Source organism: Lynx rufus, unplaced genomic scaffold (genome assembly GCF_022079265.1).
Source record: "Lynx rufus isolate CCGP_SWC_20201006 ecotype Redwood Valley unplaced genomic scaffold, mLynRuf1.p SCAF_35, whole genome shotgun sequence".
In the NCBI taxonomy this organism is placed as follows: domain Eukaryota; kingdom Metazoa; phylum Chordata; class Mammalia; order Carnivora; family Felidae; genus Lynx; species Lynx rufus.
The window spans coordinates 2,153,174-2,165,218 of NW_025814851.1; the positions used below are offsets into that span (position 1 = coordinate 2,153,174).

The following is a 12,045-nucleotide window of genomic DNA, read 5'->3' on the forward strand; positions in this document are numbered from 1 at the left end:
TCTATCTGCTAAATTTCTCTAAAATCCATCCCTTTTTCTTCCCTGTCTCCACTGTTACAATCTTAGCAGATCTACACACACAACACACACACACACACACACACACACACACACACACACACACACAACCTTTTTTAATTATTATGATTTCTCCTGACATATCATTCCTGATCTTCTCTACCTGGATCACTGTTAATTAACTCTCAGCTAGGTATCACTTCTTCCAGGCAGATCCTGTGTGGCTCAGATGCCCTGCCCTGACATCTGTGCATAAATGGTCTAGCCTATAGCACACATGCTGTTTTGTATCCCTCTGTTTTTTTTAATTTACCCTGTTTAGACTGAAAACTCAGTGAAGGCAAGAATCAGTCTGTCTCCAACACCACCCCAGAGCCTGAAACAAAGTAGGTACCCAATAAATGCTTACACCACATATGCACCAGAAACAAGTAGTGACTGATCTCTTTATATATTTGCTTGAATGTATTTTACAGCAAATATATGTGATATGTAGAGCAATACTATATATTCTTTTTCTAAATATGCATATCTCTGTACATCTATATCTAAGTACATATGTATGTATGTATACACACATATACCTCCCTGTATTTATAGAAGTATATCTACCAGGCAAGCAAGTTAACCTACCTACATGCAAGTTATCTATGTTTGTGGTAAAGCTTTTACTTTAAGGCCTAACAATCATAACCTGTGGGATGCTACCTGATGTCAGTATACCTATAGTGCAGATGAGACAATGGGGAGGAAAAAATGCCTTCTTAAAGAGCTCATGGGAAAACCTGACCCTGAAGAGAGATTGCCATGTCAGGAAAGTCAGATGAAGTTTTTCTTTGATCTATCTTCAATGCCACTACTCTAGTCCCTCATACCTTCACCTCTTGCCTGGACTAATGCAGCCATCTCCATACTAATCTACATGCTTATTCTTGCCCTCTTCCCACCTAGTTTCCACACATGACCAGAATGGTCTCTTATTTATTTATTTATTTATTTATTTATTTATTATTTATCAAGTATCATTAACATACAGTGTTATATTGGTTTTAGGTGTATAATATTCAAAAATTCAACAATTGAATATAGAATATTCAACAACTCTATACATTTCTCAATGCTCATGAAGATAAGTGTACTCTTAATACCCTTTATCTATTTCACTCATCCACCCACCCACCTCCCCTCTGGTAACCGTCAATTTGTTCTATTTCAGAGTCTGTTTTCAGTTTATCTCTTTTTTTCTTTGTTCATTTGTTTATTTATTAAATTCCACAATTTATTGAAATAACATGGTATTACCTTCTTTTTAAAAAATGTGAATTACATTCATGCCACTCTTCCTTGACTTAGACTACATCATTGGCTTCCCATTTTTAAAGCAGTATCCAAATCCCTGAACATTAATTACAAAACTCTATGAGCTGCCTTCCTTTCCAACCTCATCTCCTTTGTACTTCCTTTGTTACAACCCTTGTCACAGAAAATGCAATGTCTTATTTATGGCCTGCCTTTGAGCTCCATGAGGACAGAGAACATGTCTGTTCTGGCCTTCAATGGATCCCTCAACACACAGAACAGTGTATGGAACATGGCTGGTTGTTAAGCAGCAGAAGCAATCCAGGGGATAATCCCAGAATCAGGTCCCATAAATCACCAGGAAATCCATCCCCTTCCATCTTACCGCATCAATTTCGTTCAGGGCCTTCCACTGCTCATAAGGAACACCCAGGGCCTCAGCTGTCTGGATAGTCCTCTTCATGTGGCTGGTCCACACCTTCAGGGAGCTGATGCCCTGGGACTGAATGAAGTTGGCCAGGGCATAAGCATACTAGGAGGTGGGGGTGCAAAGAAGGAGGAGGGGAGAAAGAGAGAGATGAAAGAAGACAGAGTAGCTGTAAGAATAAACTCAGATCTACCACAAATGGTGAAATAATAATGAACAAGAAAGTATAATTTAAATTTTTCAATTTATAAACAAGGATATGACAAGGATTAAGGGAATAGAAAAGGGTATGTGTGCTTATGTGTGTATATGTTTATATGTGTGTGTGTTCATTGATGCTTATTAAACCCCCTACTTGATTGTTCATTCAAACAGCCCAACTCTGGCATTTCTGGAGCCTAGGACAAGAGTACAAATGAAGGCAGTCCACAGTCAACCTCTCTTCTATTCCCATTTCTGCCTCCATCCTGCACTTGTAGATGCCTTGAGTACATGTTTGTACATGACAAAGTTCTGTCCACATCCTATCTCCACTGATTCCCATGATCCACAAACAGTGACCCCTTGGCTATCCCTTTGCCTAGGGGTAAACACTACTGTGAAATGGTCTGCTCTCAGGTGAACAGACTCTGGGATAGGCCCATGCAGACATGGAAAAAGGACTCCAGTACAGAAGGACAGCAGATTCTGGGTTCTGGATACTCACAACATGGTCTAGAATTAGGGGATATTGGATTTGGGGAGCATTTCTTTTTGACCATGGGGGTCTCGGTACCCAGCTTCTAAGGGCATTCAAACATCCATAGTGTGTGTGGTCATGTGTGGGTATCAGGATGTCCTGTTCTCAAGACAAAGTCCAGTGAGGGAAATGATGACAGCACTGAGAGGAACTAGGAAGAGCTGTGGGACCCCAAATGATCAAGTGATTCACTCTTCTTCTGCATTTAGGCATGTTATTAGTCACAGAGGGTGTGTGAGGAATATCAACACAAATGCAAAAATCTATATACATATGCATATGTACAAATATAGGCATTGTGTACACACATTCTAATTATGGATGTGAGTCAGCAGTGTTCTCTAGTGGAAAAAGCCTCGTAGCTCCTGCCTGTAAGATGCAAACAGCATTAACTCATCAGCCTGATTCTATGAGTGTCATGTTAGATAGTGAACAAGGAGCACACAGAATGCTCCCTGACACACACAAGGTGACAGACTCTGTGACTTATTATGGATGACAGTCAATGGTAAAGTGCTTTGTAAACTGTTATGATTCACTGTTCCCATAAGCATGAAGGTTGGTGCCAGGCATGTGCATGTATATGCACATGTTTGTGTGCAAAAGTGATATGCACTGTGGAGGTGGCATGTGTCCAAAGTGGGCATTGTGCTGTGTAGGTAGGGAATTAGCTGGGCAGGGCAATAGCTGGCCCCAGCCAAAAGACTCTGGTTGCAGGTGGTGCCATGTGACAAGGGTGGGTGATGCCACCAATACCCTCTATTCAGCTCTAAGGAGTGAGAGGGGTAGGAGTCAGAGGTTTGAGTCCACCTCAATGGGGGGCTGCCAGTCTGAAGGTAACAGAAAGGGAGCCATGGGCCTTCCAGTGCAGTTCCTTGCCTAGGACACCACCACCTCTGCAGTGGGGAATGCTGAGGGGCAGGCAGGAAAGCATGGTTTTCAGTCCTGGCTCTCTATTTTACTGGCTGCATGACCTGGGACTGCTCTTTGCTCCTCCTTGGGCCTTAGCTTCATCAGGTTTCATAAACCATTAATGGTAATGCCCACCCCACAGAGCTGTGAAGATTAAATGAGGCTCACAGCAGATGGTGCTGTGACTGTACACAGGTGCCCAATAAAAGATAGTGTTCCCTCCCTCCTGCACCTCATTTCCCATTTGTCCTACCCAAGCCATCCTCCCAGCAAGAACAATAGTTGTGTTAACAAGCCCAGGCACAGGGCCAGACACTAAGGAAAACATGTGTTTTTATTTTATTTTATACCCAGAATGTACAGGTTTACTATGCCTGGCTGGAGAGAAGAGATTCATGCCACAGAGTCAGAGATGGGCCAGGACTGGGAGATATGGAGCCCAGGGCACAGTGACCTGCCTGGGAGGGCAGGGGAGGACACGGGAGGGTTTCCTGGACCAAAACATGGAGCAGGAGCTATACCTTGGAAAGGGGTGGGGGATGGAGGGCAGGAAAAGAGCTGTAACTGGTAGGGGACAAGTTCTGACAGTGAAATAACCTGTAATGGGGGCTGGGGGCTGTGGCATCAGCCTTAAGTAAGGGAGGAGAAGATGGATTCAAGGATCCAGGGAAGCTGTCTGTGCAAGTGATGATGACCAGATGACAGAGGAGGGCAGGCTGGGTTGGAGAAATTGTACAAGCAAAGGCACAGAGTTGTGAGAAAGATGAGGGGACAAGTCAGGCAGGAGTGAAGTGTTCTAACTGTAATGAGGCTGGAGGTGCAGCCAGATCTGGGCAGGCCTTAAGTGCCAAGACCAAGTTATCAGATTTGCAGATGCTGTTGATACATGGAAGCCATTCAAGGTTGGGACAACACTGAGTGGATGATGGAGTGGAAGAGTGGCTGTGACCAAAAACTGCTTTTACTCTGCCACTGAGTCTCCCTCCCATCCTCAGGGCCCAGGCAGTGGCCACACCACCCACCCATGGCCCACCTGGGCCAGATCAGTCAATGCCTTGGATACATGGGGCCCTTCCTACCTGCTTGCCCCGAGCTGAGAGGCCAGAGTCACCTCCAATGCGGCCTCTGAGGTTTAGTTCACTCTCACCATGCCGGCATAGGTAGATGGAGCGGGGTGTGACATGGATGTTCATGAGATAGTAGACTGTGCGGCTCTGGATGTGGTCTTGCACTCGGTTCACCATGTAGCGTGTGCCCACATCGAAGATCTTGATGTAGGAGAGGTGGCTGGGCCAGCCCAAGCAGGAGCAAGCAGCTCAGGGGATGACAGTGTAGAGGTTGATCCCAAGACAAAGCCCCAACCACACACCCTGCTTTCAAGCTTCCTGTACAATGCAGCTTTCACCTAACTTTTCCCTCTAACAAAATGCCATGCCTTGCCCTGTTCTGGGTACCCATTCTAGAGACTAGGCTCTTGGCCACCCCAAAGAGCTCACTGCCTGCTACCATCTCCCCCTGTCTCCTTTCCTCAGTTTCATCTTAATACAGGATATCTCCTAACATTATTTTTTTACACTCCAGGCATCTGGGTTCTCTTCTCTGTGGTTCACACTCTTGACATACTCAGAGAAAAGCAGTAGTCCCCTGTGTCCCTGGCTGCCTTCCACATCTCACTGGCAGCTCCTCAATTGTCTATTCACTCTTTTAAATCTCAAGCTGAGCTCTGCATCTCTATTATTTAAGCCTCTGATATGATATATTGTATTTGACATTCTACAGGTAGCTACCAGATTGTGTCTGGGTGCACTTGTGTCTGTGTATATGTCTCTCTCCTCACTCAGAAAGGGAAAAGGATTGGGATTTCTCCCCCCATCTGTCATGCAGCCAACAAACACACCCTCTTCTGTTCTAAGCATTGTGCTTGAGGTGGTGACTCAGCATCTGCCCTTTGGGAGCTCTTAGGCTAGTCAAGAACACACACTTGGGGGGGCGCCTGGGTGGCGCAGTCGGTTAAGCGTCCGACTTCAGCCAGGTCACGATCTCGCGGTCCGTGAGTTCGAGCCCCGTGTCAGGCTCTGGGCTGATGGCTCAGAACCTGGAGCCTGTTTCCGATTCTGTGTCTCCCTCTCTCTCTGCCCCTCCCCCGTTCATGCTGTGTCTCTCTCTGTCCCAAAAATAAATAAACGTTGAAAAAAAAAAATTAAAAAATAAAAAAAAAAAGAACACACACTTGGAAACGCACCATCAATGCTCAACACCCCTTCCATAAACAGTCATTTACTCGTAGGTGTGCCAAATATTGGGGTATGGGGATGCAGAGGCTCTCCACAACATTAGTGGAAATCTTGTGGTCCTTGCTTCAAGCCCCTTTTTTATCCCCTCAATTCTGTGTTCTAGGCATGGACTAATAACTACACACAGAGTGATAATCAAACTACTCAACAACCTGTCTGCAGAGAAGCTGGGAATGGGCAACACTGACTAATCAGAACACTAGAACCATGGAGTAAGTCTTCTGAGGACCCTGACAAACCAGGTATGAATCCTTTAGTTGCTGGACTATAAGAGGTAAGTTCCCTGGGAAGAGGTGGGGAAGGTTGCAGCAATGGGGTGACACACCAGCAACACTGGGTGCACACTAAAAAAAACCAAGTAAATAGAAATAGCTGCACTACCCCAAATCATGTAAAGCAGTGGCTGAGGGGTTTGGTTTCAGAAAGCCTCTCCTCCAATTTTCCTAGAGAAGTCCTTTTTTAGCTGCTCATTAAGCATGAGCTTAATCATGCCCATCCCTGTCATCTATGTCCAGTGGTTCCCAAAGGACACTTGCACTTGCTGAGAATTTTCTTTTGTGCATTTTCTTTTGTCCCACTCCCTGGGGACTTCAAACTACATGAATCATTATAATCATCTTAGGACTCAGGGATTATTAGCTTCATTTTATAGGAGAAGAAACTGAAACACAGAAAGAGGAAGTGATTTGCCTAAGGTTAACCTCTCCAACTATCTTGTCTAGGATCTCAGAACCTAGGGGTAGAAAATATCTGGTGTAGCTTTTTTGCCTAATTACTGACTGTTCCTGAAACTAGGTCTTGGGTGGCTCTAGGAGAACTTCCTATTTGCTCAGTTTAGTCTGACATTCCAGGTGTCTTCAAGCATTGGCCCCACTTGGCCTGACATCATGGTCCCATGACCTAACCCATGCCATGATTTCTCTGTTTCAATCTAGCTTTCATGCTTTTGCTGGAATATTCTCTGCACCCTCTACTTTCATTCAGATTTAACTAGGCCTTCCAAAATGCTTTTCTCTTTGCTTGAAAAAGCATTCTTTGCCTGCTTTCCAAAGCTGAGCTCCTGTGCAACCATCCTTCAAGAGCCAGCACATTCACTCTAAGTTTTCGTTGAGTCTAGGATCATGTGAAGTCATTTAGAGGTGTTTCCCACCAAAAGTATTATATTAGTTAATGCCCATCTCTACCATGTGTAATGTAAAATAAAAATTATAAACTGTATGATAATATGATAAGGTCCTATGAAATTCTGTTTTTTTTTTCCATCTTGATCACATTGATGCTGTTTTGGAATTAAAATATTAAAAAGCTTTCCAGATTTTTTTGTTCTTATTTTTGGTAGCCTCCACCCTTCTGGTACTCCAAACATGTGTCTTTTCTACCTATACTAGGTAAACCTGCTCTTTCAGATTTTTTTTTTCCAAACTGTGCTGGGTCTTCCCCTCTGTGTTCTTCTAGCCCACTTGGTTTATCATTTCCACAATTCTGATCAACTGCACATTGTGTATTGTCTTCTCCAACCAAGCGGGTATTTTGTCAAAGCAGGGACAGCCCTTTCCTCTTTGGATTCCTGGGGCACAGGTTTGGTTGGACCCAGATGCATGGGCTGTAAATGTCTGTTGATGTAAAAATGATTAAATAAAACCAACCTTCAGAATCTGTCACCTTCAGGCCCAAACTGATTAATAAAACACTAGCTGAACACCTGCAGGAGTATAGGCTGAAGGCTAGGGGCTTTCTTAATGCCATTATTTCACTTTAACTCCCCTTCTTCAAGCTTCTTTCACCACATGGTGCTAGCCTATATGGTGCATTTATGGACACTTGAAAAAGTTACACTGTCATCAGGGCAGAAACAGCCTCACTCCAGCACACATGCTTGGGGAAAAAAAGAAAGTGTGCCCTTGACCTGGTTGTCCTTGCACAGTGAACAATCTTTACAATTGTACATAAAGGTCTTGCTCCTTGCACTGAGTGTCTAAGTCTGATGTGACACTTCTTTATGATTAAGGGATATGGGAGGGGGAGAACCAGTCTGGAAGTTTGAAGATAAGCGTTTGAATAAGTATTCTACTGACTCATTATGTGGACTTAGGTAAGTCCTTGACCTGCTCTGGGTCTCAGTTTACCCACCTAAGGACTGAGGCAGTAACAATTCTTGCCTCATAGGACTTTGGCTGGGCAAAGCAGTAAGGCTGCTCTTTAAACTTCTTAAGGTTTGAATGACTATTTGAAGCCTCCTTATACTTCTCACTTGGGGGTTCAAAGGATATGGATGACCAGAGTCTCTGATCATCACAGCCCATTTTGAGGAGTAGGATTCTGGTAATATCCTATGCCCAAAACTCACACATTCCCTGTACTACCAGATAACATCTTTCTAATTTTTAGCTGGCATTATGAATGAGAGTTTCATATTTTTTATGTATCTTCCCGTATGTCAAGTCATGATGGAAGCTACCTGAGGATAGAAACCACCTCTCTTACCATTATTTATACCCCCTATGTACACCACAGCCCAAAAGGGCAAAATACTTATTGACTGAAAAGGTACATGGGTTTTGTGAAAAGAGATATGAGTAGGAGACAAAATATATTGTTAGAATCTGAATTATATCCCCTGATTTGTGCCAGAAGCTTGAACAAGTGGTTTCAGCTCTCTAAGACTCAATTTCCTCTTCTTGAAAATGTATGAACATAAGATCTATTTTGGCTTCCTTTATAGGGGTGGTGAGGGTATGTGATGAAACAAAGAAGGTGAACATATTTGGAAACTTAAGTGTCACCCATGTGTGAGCAATAATTTTGAAAAAATAATAGCAGAAACCATAGGAGGGGGGCATTTGTTACCAGAGACCAGCATCCTGATCTATCCATATTGTTCAGGAAGGCACTACTTTAACACTTCAACTTCACATATCAAGGAATCACCACCTCAGATAATTAGAACTTGGAGGGTTCTTGAAGACAAATCATCAAATCTAGCTCCCTGATTTTACAGATAGAGAGGTTGATGCCCAGAGAGGGAGGTTATTTTCCCAGGTCCTAAAGGACATGACAATAGGGTTAAGGATCCAGTCCTGGGCTTTAGGGTTCTGGGTTCTTACCTGTCCAGTTCATCATCCAAGGGTTGGTAGTTGACCTCATAGCACTCAATTCTCTTTAGAAAGTCTTCCAGAACCTTTTCCCGGTCACAGTCTATGTAATCAGGGCTTCCAAGTTTTACTTGCTAAGAAAAGGTAGAATAGAGGAACTATGAAAGACAGAGACTCTAACAGTGCCCTTTGGAAGTGCCCTTAGAAATCATTGAGTACAACATCCTTCATAACAAAAATGATAAAATTGAGACTTGGACAAAGGGTCTTGCCCAAGTTTACAAAGTCAGTCATTTGAAGAAAATTTGGAGTGTGTAACTCCTCATTTCTTATCTCTATGTGATTAAGCAAGGCCTGTTATATTGTACTCAGTTCCAGAGCACACACTGTTTAAGAAGAACACTTAAAAGAGGAGCAGAAATTGTGATGTGAGAAATGGATGAAGAGGGACAGAAGATTTTGGCCAAGGTTCATAATGGCTTACATGTGTTGAGTGTTTAATGAGAGAACATAGCATGTTGGCTTTAAATTTCTGAAGGATTCACATCTCCTAATCCCCCAATGCCTATCTTCTCCACCCACATTTACTATCTCAGTGAATGGCACTATAATCCACTCAGTTACCTGAGCCTAAAAGGAATATAGGAGTCATCCTTGATGTGTCTTCATCCCCCACCTCTCAGTAGGCTGTATCTCCATGCCCCATCATCTTCACTCTATCTTCTAAATATCCTTCCTATTGATTTCCATTCTCTCTTGCCTGGATGCTTACTCTAGCTTTGTGGCTAATTACTCTTGTCTACAGTCTTGTTACTTCTGATGTATTCCTCAAACTAGTAGCCAGAAAGATATTTTTTAACACGCACATCTGACCATGGCATTTCCCTGCTTAAAACTGTGCACTATTTTCTTATATCTTTTAGGGAACAGTGTGAAATATTTCACTGGGTGACCCATTTGTCATAATTGAGCCCCAAATTATTTTTTCATCTTATCTCCCATTGCTCTCTCATTGCTTTGCTCTAGCTAACTTAAACCAGTTATAGTTCCCTGGAGATACCGTAATTAATATATGTTGTTCCCTTATATCCAATTCTTCACCTGCCAAATTCCTATGCATTCTTCAAGATTCAGGTCAGCTATTGCTTTCTTTGAGAATCCTTCCCTGATATACCCCTATCCCTCCCATGCAAGGTTAGTTTCTCAACAATGTTCTCCCACAGCCCCCTTTATTTATTCATCTCAGCACTGATCTTATAGTTATGTCTATAAACTCACCGCTATCTCTCATTAGACTGTGAGCTCAAGGGCAGGACTCTCCTCTATGTCTCTAATACTCAGAGTGGTTCAGTTCAGTTGTATAGATTCAATTCGTGTTGAATCAGTAAATGGGTAGAAGGGTGGATGAAGAAGAAAGGGATTGTAGATGTTCTATGCTCCAAGAAGCAAAAATAGGACCAATCAGTGAAAATTTCAGGGAGGCATATTTCAGCTTCAATTGACTGAATTTGATGAAGGCAATGAGTCTCTTGTCACTGGAGGTATGAAAAGAAAATATAGGCAAACATTTAGCTGAAATTACAAGTATCTGAGGGAGGGTTGAAGGGGGTGACCTTTAAGGTCTCTTCTGTCCCCAAAATCCAGTAATTTCATGAAATAGGGGAAAACAAAATGTGGTGGGCAATCCAGTTCTAGACTATGGGCCTAGAATCTAAAGGCAGTTCTTAGTGCAATTGTGAATGGGATCAGTTTCTTTATTTCTCTTTCTGTTGCTTCATTATTGGTGTATAAAAATGCAACCGATTTCTATACATTAATTTTGTACCCTGTGACTTTGCTGAATTCAGGTATCAGTTCTAGCAGACTTTTGTTGGAGTCTGTTGGGTTTTCCATGTCTTCTGCGAAAAGTGAAAGTTTGACTTCGTCTTTGCCAATTTTGGTGCCTTAACAGAAGACCACAGGGGAGGGGAAGGGGAAAGAAAAAGTTACAGAGAGGGAGTGAGGCAAACCATAAGAGACTCTTAAGGAGTGAGAACAAACTAAGGGTTGACAGGAGGTGGGGGAGAGGAGAAAGTGGGTCATGGACATGGAGGTGGGCACTTGTTATGATGAGCACTGGGTGTTGTATGGAAACCAATTTGGCAGTATATTATATTTAAAAAAATAAAAGCAGATATATTCTTGATACAAGCCTGAGCTCCAGTCCCAGTTCTACCTCTTTCTAGTTGTATGAATCCTTGACACGTCGCCTATCTTGGAACCTCTATTTTCTCTCTCCAACAATGAAATGATTCCTAACATGCAGGTTTGTTGTCACAAATCAGTAAGAGTCAAGCTTGGTGCCTAGTGCATGTTAAGGACTTTATATTACCTTGGCTTCTTTTTAAAAGTTTATTCATTTATTTTGAGAGAGAAAGACAGAGAGGAAGAGAGAGAGAGAGAGAGAGAGAGAGAGAGAGAATCCCAAGCAGGCTCCACACTGCCAGCACAGGGACCCATGTAGGGTTCAAACTCACAAACCATGAGATCATGACCTGAGCTGAAATAAAGAGTTGGACGCTTAACCAACTGAGGCACCCAGGCACCCCACATTGGCTTCTTTAAATTTCTTAGGATCATTGTAGGCAAGGATGGCCAGGGAATACTTCCTATAGGAAGTAGAATAGAGAACCTCAGAGAAGAATACCACCTTTAATGTAATAGAGGTATTTTTATACATTATCCAAGCCAGAGGAAAAGTGAGGAGGAAAGGTAACAGGTGTTCCTTACCCTGATGTTTTCTGCAATGATGCCAGGGTCATTACAGATGGACTCAATGAAAAAGACCTATAAGAGAAAAAGAAGAGAGATTTCTGGCAGAGAATTATGTTTGGTATGGCCAAACATAGCTTGACTTCTTCTTGGTGGCTCTGAGTCACATCTAGAGGCATCTCTGACAACATAATTTCATTCGGTGGTGCTTTCCATGATTCTGAGTTTTATGAGGCATATTGACTCTAAACTGAATAGCCCTAGATTAATTTTTATGTTTTTACTGGTTTTTAGTTCTTATATATTCTTATATATCCACTATAAGTGGCTGTCTTCCCTCCTTCTTCATTTCCACGCCTCACAGTGTCAGCAGCCTGTCAGCAATTATCTTCCATTGCCTAATATAACACCTCTTCTTTCCTATTCTGTTTCTTTCCTTCTGTGATCTGAAAAAACATATAACCAAATTAAAATGTTGAGCCTGATTTGTAGCTGATTTGGCAGCTTGGAGTT

General features: G+C 42.6%; 1 protein-coding gene across 2 annotated transcripts in view; it reads right to left on the bottom strand.

Annotated features, from left to right (window-relative positions):
- The window catches only part of PFKFB1 (6-phosphofructo-2-kinase/fructose-2,6-biphosphatase 1), a 137,630-nt gene that overhangs the window by 33,443 nt on the left and 92,142 nt on the right, over positions 1-12,045 (bottom strand). For both annotated transcript variants that reach the window (XM_047093651.1, XM_047093652.1), the window contains exons 6-9: positions 11,551-11,607; positions 8,794-8,915; positions 4,475-4,682; positions 1,703-1,849 (exon numbers count right to left, since the gene is read on the bottom strand). In XM_047093651.1, the coding sequence (XP_046949607.1) occupies positions 1,703-1,849; positions 4,475-4,682; positions 8,794-8,915; positions 11,551-11,607 (534 nt within the window). The remainder of the gene's footprint in view (positions 1-1,702; positions 1,850-4,474; positions 4,683-8,793; positions 8,916-11,550; positions 11,608-12,045) is intronic.